At 40.4% G+C, this 7481-nt stretch overlaps 1 protein-coding gene across 6 annotated transcripts in view; it reads left to right on the top strand.

Annotated features, from left to right (window-relative positions):
- HEPH (hephaestin) overlaps positions 1–7481 on the top strand; it is a 100673-nt gene that overhangs the window by 18935 nt on the left and 74257 nt on the right. For all 6 annotated transcript variants that reach the window (XM_006165126.3, XM_006165124.2, XM_027766977.1 and 3 more), the window contains 3 exons: positions 1354–1522; positions 3835–3971; positions 6935–7066. In XM_006165126.3, coding sequence (XP_006165188.1) covers positions 1354–1522; positions 3835–3971; positions 6935–7066 — 438 coding nt within the window. The remainder of the gene's footprint in view (positions 1–1353; positions 1523–3834; positions 3972–6934; positions 7067–7481) is intronic.

Below are 7481 nucleotides of genomic sequence, written 5' to 3'. Positions count from 1 at the left end.
ATCACACTGGGCATGTGTGCATGCCCAAGATCCTGAGGGGATCACTGGAGAAGGGATTGCAGCATGGCCATCCACCTGGGAGGGTGTTGATTTCTCATTTTCCCTCTCTCTGTCTCTCTCCTCTCTGGTGAGCACGTGTGCCCTATAGCAAAAACCTAAAAAGAAAAAAAGAATACAAAGATTGGAACTTAAAATCAACTGTACCACTAACCAGCTGTTCAAGCTTGGACAAGTTATTTAACGTTTTTCCTTATTTTTTTTAATCAGCAAAAGGGGACATTAAAAGTTAATCTCATAGAGTAGTTGTGAAGACTGGTGACAATAACATATATATGGCACCTGACACAGGGTCTGACATATAATACATATTCCATAAAAGTGAATATTTTTTCTCCCCCCTCTTTATACTTCAGATTACTAGTTCTAAAATTCTGAATCTTGGGAACCAGCAGTTAGCGTAATGGCTATGTCGCTGGACTCCCACGTAGTCGACCGCAGTTCGTATCCTGGATCCGGTGGCTTAAAACTCACGCTGGGCGCGTGTGCATGCATGCCCAAGATCCCGAGAGGAGAATGGAGGAGAAGGGATTGAGGCGTGACCATCCCCTCTGGGGGGTGATTTCTCGCTTTCTGTCTCTATGTCTCTCTCTGTCAAGCGCACGTGACCTATAGCAAAAACCTCTCAAAAAAAAAATTCTGAATCTCCTTGAGATGTTTGTGAGACCCAAATGAGACAGTTTAGCTGAATGTCTTCTATAAACTGCTGAGCAAATGAGTGTCATTCATTAACATTATGCTTTAATATAGTGTCTTCCATATCTGAAGACACTACTAAGGCTCTAGATTTTCTTGACAGTTCCAAGCCTGAAGCTTCATCTCCATGTATACAAGATATTCCATTGTTGTGGGAGATGTCCAGTTTACCTTATCCTTTTTTTAATTTTATGCTCCCACCAGCCCCTGAGGTTGGTTTCCTTATTCTCTCCATTTACAAAAGAGGAAAGATCATATTGAGGAATTGCCTGGCCTTAGGTCCTACAGATAGTGATAAAGCTTGGATCTGAACTCAAGCCTCATGGCTTCAGTCTCTGTGATGTTGCTAAAATATGACCCTGTTGCAGAGGCGGGGATGAGGATCTGGTAAATGTATCAGTGGTGGCACGAGCAGGTGGGGATACTTGAATGCCTACCTGGACTCTCTTTCTCGCCCTGGCTCTTGAGGATTGAGAGTAAGTGGTCTATGTTGGGGCATGGATAAAGACTAATGGAAGATGGGAGGAGGAACCACTAGAAAAAGCAGGAAGGTGAGTTTTTGGGGGCTGAGTGGGGACAGCCATGATGTTTTTCTTCTAGACGGCATGCAGGCATTTTACAAGGTGAAGTCTTGCTCCACTACTCCTCCTTTGGACCAGCTCAGAGGCAAAGTTCGGCAATATTTCATTGAGGCCCATGAAATTCGATGGGACTATGGCCCAATGGGGCATGACGGAAGTACTGGGAAGAGTTTGAGAGAGACTGGCAGGTAAGAGACAGTAGATTCCTTATACTTACTCCTGGGCCTCTCCTCAAACACCTATTTTCTTCCTCCTAAAAATCTCTCACTTCACTAGGTTTCACAACCATTGATCAGCTTGGGTTATATAACCAACTCTTAGTCAAGTTCTTATGGCTACCTGTAGAGCTTGCTCTTGGAGAGCTACAGGTAGCAAAGTTTTTTTAGGGGTTATGTCATATACCCAGCAAGGGTTCCAAGCAGAGTTTGAGCACGGTTCTGATGAAATTCCTGGCCATAGTTAGGAAGAAAAGCTCAGATAGAACTAGAGCTTTAGTTGAAATGTCTTTTGTTTATTTTACCCATTATTTTTCTCCTTACTCTTTTCTTCACTTTTTTAATAGTTTGAAGGATGCATTTGAGCAGTGATATAGGAAGAACTCTGAGAAATGTAGGAAGAATTGGGACCAGCAGTTAGCGTAATGGCTATGTCGCTGGACTCCCATGTAGTCAACTGCGGTTCGCATCCCGGACCTGGTGGCTTAAAACTCACGCCGAGTGTGTGTGCGTGCATGCCCAAGATCCCGAGAGGAGAATGGAGGAGAAGGGATTACGGCGTGGCCATCCCCCCAGGGGGTGATTTCTCACTTTCTGTCTCTGTCTCTCTCTGTCTGGCAAGCGCACGCACCTTATAGCAAAAACCTCTAGAATCAACTTATCTTGATGTCATTCCATACCCATTCTTTTGGTGGTATTTCTCCAAGTTTTTCTGCCTCAACCAATATCTAGATTTAGACAAGATAGAGCAGGAGGTCAGTGTCCTCTTCAGTTGCTAGGCCTTAAGTTATGCCAGCTCACTGAGTGATACCAGGTGTTTCACAGAAGAGTCACCTGGTACATGATTAGGAGAGGATATGGGGAGGATCCTAGGGCACTATTAATCTTTATTCTTTCAGCAGAAGATAATGAAGTGAATCTGTATAAAACTTTAGGCAAGTCAGCACTTTACTCTAAACATGACTTCTAGACTCTCCAACTGGGCTTGCCAGCTTAATTTCTTTCATTTTAGAATGAAGGTTTTTTTTTTTTTTTTAATTTCAAAAATACCTATTGCTGAAACATACAATAATTTGCGGTTTCACCATTCTGCTGGTGTGGAGGGTCTTGTCTCAATGCTGATAGCTGCTGAATGGTTAGAGTGGCTATTGCTGCCATATTTTTTTACTTTTAATTACTGTTCATTCTTACAGCAGATATGATTTTTTCCCAGCACGAATATATTGCATTAGTCTAGTCCAAAATATTACCATACACATTATCATCAACAGATATCTTCATTTTTTGTATCTGTTAAATATTCTTTCTTCCCTTGATTCCTCTCCTCCCAACCCCCACCCTCTCTTGTACAGTTTCTAGGTTGCTACAATTTCCTCCTTCTCCCTTCATTTGTACCTTCCAATCTTTCAGTTTTTGTCATAGAGTGAAGATATGTGGTATATATTAAGCAGGGACATATAATATCTCTTTCAAAGTTTGCCTTGCTTCACTTCTCACTAAGTTCTCCATATTTGCCTACTTTGTATCAAATGTCAGAATTTCATTGTTCTTTATGGCTGAGTAATAGTCTTTTTAAAAAATAATTATTGATTTTTAATTTTATTTACTTGTTCATTCATTTTATTTTAATTTTGACTAGAGAAAGAAAGACAATGAGAAAGCAAGCCACCAGGTCCAGGACACAAACCGTTGTTGGCCATTTGGGAGTGTTCAATGCCTTAATCACCACACTACCTGCTGGTCCCAGCTGAGTAGTATTCTAGAGAGTATATATGTCACATTTTTCAATCAATTAATCTTCTCTTGGACATTTGGATTGATTCCATGGCTTAGCAATTGTGAATAATGCTGCAATAAGCATGGAAATGCAAGTGTTTTCTTTTTTTCTTGATTAAGGAGAGCAAGCATCATGAGTACCTAAGGATGATAAAGCACAGATGTGGACTAAGTAACTCTGAGGGGAAAATGGGTCCCAGTGTCTGTAACTTACAAACAAGAATATTTCAGCCTATTATAAAGAAGAACTCCAATAATTAAAACTGTCTATCAGTATGCAGAATTATTTCCTCCAAAAATTAGATCTCTGTCTTTGGAAGGCTCAAGCACAAGCTATATATCACTTATTAGTATCACCAGAGAAGATACCTTTAATGGTGAGAGTTAACCTGGATGATCTCTGGTCCTTCTTAACCATAAAGATTCATAGCTTCGTGAGACTAAGGGGTGAGATGAGAGTCTGTTTGATATCCAATAAATCATGTGACATTTGCCTTCTTATGTACCAGTATCTCGGAAAAGTTCTTCCAGAAGAGTTCTAGTAGAATTGGGGGCACTTACTGGAAAGTCCGATATGAAGCTTTCCAAGATGAGACATTCCAGGAGAAGGTACAGTCAGAGGAAGATAAACATCTTGGAATCCTGGGTAAGGAATCTTTAATTTTTTTTTTTAAAGGCATGTATGCTTGCCAGAGAAAGATGCGAGGGGTGGTAGTGGGGGAGAGAAAGGAGGAAAGAGGAAGTGAGAAAGCACACCTATAAGAATTTTACTCCACAATCTCTTCTCCATTTGTAGCCTCCTTTCAGAATTTTGGGCAGGCATGCACATGTGCCCAACGTGTTTTTCATGCTCCTGGGTCTGGTACTCAAACCATGCAGTTAGCTACATGGGATCCATTCCCCTTAACCACTATGTCACCAGTTGGCTCAGGAATCTCTAAGTTAGGAAAGTCATTAACTAGATCCAGAGAAGTGAGTAGGACTTAAAAACGAGCCTGGGATGGCTCAGGGGCACACTGTAGAGCATCATCTCCTAAAGTGAGGCCTAAGAGAGAAGTGTTTTGTGAAAAAGGGCTGAGTCTAAATATGTTTGAAAACCACCAGATTAAACACAATTAGGGCCTCAGATTTATTTTTGTTCATCATAAATCTCTAAGGGAATAAAGTATGTAGTGTTTCTTATACTTACTTTACTACTGAACATTTTGTTTTTCCGGTGAACATCTCCTAGTACCACTATTGTAAATATCACACTTTTAGAATTGTTTCTCTAGAAATATTCCTGAGAGGATATATGGCAGTAAGATGGTCCAGGTTCTTGGAAATCTGAACAGGAGCAGATTAGCATGGCATACACACATTTTTCCACATTGTAGGATACAGAAACAGGTTTAGAGTTTACCCTTAGAAAAGGTATCAAAAAGGTTCAAAGGATAGTATTGAAACATTCTAGCAGTTTTATGTGATTTAGTTATCTTTTGGAACCAAGAAATCACAAAGATCAGATGAAAGAAGACTTTAGAAATGAAAGTAATGTGGTGAACTATACTCTGAGAATGGATGTGTGCCAGTTGGTTCTAGATTCAGCTGGATAGCGAGATACAAAGAGAAGAAATTAACCCTAAGGAAGAGGGATGGTGGTGAGAATGAAGGGATTATTATTGGTTGGTGTTCAGTATGGGTCCCCAGAGTATGAGCAAAGGTGGAGCTTTAGGTATGGAAATTAAGTAGGAAACCAATCTAGAAATTCTGATCTAGGGTTGGAGCTAATATAAGTGCCCAGACTGTTGTCTTGGTAAATTTGGTTGATCTCAAAGCTGACCGACTAGTTTAGAGGTAATGGGTAGTGAATCACAGAAAAATCTAGGGATCAAGAAAAGACTACCTAGTCCAGGACTTTGATAGAGGATATAATACTTCTCTTTGTTCTAAATTGGTTTAGGATTAAAGCAAGTTTATATAGTTTATGGGTTCTACTAGGAGATGCAATTATGGGAACTGGGACAATAAAATTAAAGGAAATAGAATTGAAGTTGACAATGGAGTGACAGGAGTTCTTGGTCTCAGGTTTTTCTCGCTCTGCAACTAAAGAAGCATTTTAATTGAGTAGGTCAGTTCCATCTCTCTGAGCTGAAGTTTCCTCATTTGTAAAATGAAGACAATAACCCTTTCTAGGGACCAGCAGTTGGCATAATGGCAATGTCGTTGGACTCCCACGTAGTCAACCACGGTTCAGGTCCCAGACCCGGTGGCTCAAACTCACGCCAGGTGCGTGTGCGTGCGTGCCCAAGATCCCGAGAGGAGAATGCAGCAGAAGGGATTGCGGCGTGGCCATCCCCCCTGGGGGGTGATTTCTTGCTTTCTATCTCTCTGTCTCTCTCTGTCTTTCTGGCGAGCGCACGTACCCTATAACAAAAACCTTTAAAAAAAAAGACAATAACCCTTTCCCTATATTCCTTAGAATGTTTTAGGATCACAAATGATAAATGTATTCTACAGTACTTTTTAAAATTTAATTTAGTTTAATTTTAATTTTTCATACATTCAATCACATATGTCACTTAGCTTGTAAAGTGAATGTTCCATACTATACACATTATCATCAATACATAATAACCCATTTCTTTGTCCCATAAATGTCTTGCCTTTCTATTTTTCTCCTTAATGTCTTTCCTCAGACTCTCCTCCTCCTCCTCCCCTCTTCCCACACTGTATCTGGTATCTATAACCATTTTCTCTGTTTCTGTATCCTCTAGTCATTCAGTTTAGGCCACAGAGTGCAGACACTCAGTACATATTAAACGGAAACCTACAGTGTCTCTCCTTCATAGCCTGGCCTGCTTCACTTGGCAATAAATCTTCCATATTCATGCACTTTCTGTCAAAAGCCAGGGTCTTGTTTTTCTTTATGGCTGAGTAGTATTCCATAGCGTATTTGTGCCACACTTTTTCAATCCATTCATCTGTTCATGGACATTTGGGTTGGTTCCATGTCTTAGCATTTGTAAATAATGGCATAATAAACATTGATATGTAAGAACTTTTCTAATTAAGAATTCTTCATTGGATAGATACCAAGGAGCAGGATTGCTGTATTATATTGTAGTTCTATTTGTAGATCTTTGAGGAATCTCCATATTGTTCTCCACATGGGCTGGACCAATTTACAGGCCTACCAGCTATGTATGAGAGTTCACCTTTCACCACATCCCCTCCATTACTTATCATTTTTTTTTAAATCTTAGTCATTCTGAATGGGGTTAGGTGGTATTTCATTGTGGTTTTGATCTGCATCTCCCTTATGATGAGGCATTGAGCATTTTTTTCACATGCCTTTTGGCTATTCATGTGTCTTCCCCTGAGAGTTGTTTTATCAACTCATTCTCCCTTCTTTTAATTGGGTTTATCATCTTTTTTTTTGGGTAAGCCATCTGAGGTCCCTGTGTATTATAAGTATAAATTATAGCATAGTTGGGAGTTTCTTATTGCAAGGAGAAGAGATCTGTTTTTCACTTTTGCTTCTCTTTTATTTCTCTCCCTCTCCTTATGTTTCCTTTCTCCCTGTTCATCCTTGTTTTATTCTCATTGTCTTTCTGTCTCATCTTCCAGGGCCAGTGATCCGGGCTGAGGTAGGTGATACCATCCACATTGTCTTCTACAACCGTGCCTCCCAGCCATTCAGCATGCAGCCCCATGGGGTCTTTTACAAGAAAGACTACGAGGGCACTGTGTACAATGATGGTGAGCTTGCCAGTTTCCAACAAATGTGGGTTGCAGATGGTAGCAAGTGGCTGTAGAGGACAAATAAATAGGGGGGTAAGGAGGGAGAAGGAGGCAGAATTCGTTGCCATGTGTGGAAGTTGTTGAATGAATGAATAATATAGTAAAGGAGAGGTGATATCAATAATAAGAGAAGAATTTTTAAAAATACAATTAAATATGAATTATAAATATATGTACTAAGGGAACCAGCATGTGGCATGGTGGCTAAGGCACTGGTTTCTCTCATGGCTGACCAAGGTTTGAGTCATGGACCTGGTAGCTTGAAAATCATGCCTGCCATGTGTATATGCATTCCCAGAATCCCTGGAGGAGGATAGAAGAGAAGGGATTGTGGCATGGGCATCCTTCCTGGAAGCTGATTTCTCACTTTCCC

The sequence above is a fragment of the Tupaia chinensis genome, unplaced genomic scaffold (genome assembly GCF_000334495.1).
Source record: "Tupaia chinensis unplaced genomic scaffold, TupChi_1.0 Scaffold143798_1, whole genome shotgun sequence".
NCBI lineage: Eukaryota > Metazoa > Chordata > Mammalia > Scandentia > Tupaiidae > Tupaia > Tupaia belangeri.
This window is presented reverse-complemented; position numbering and strand designations above follow the sequence as displayed.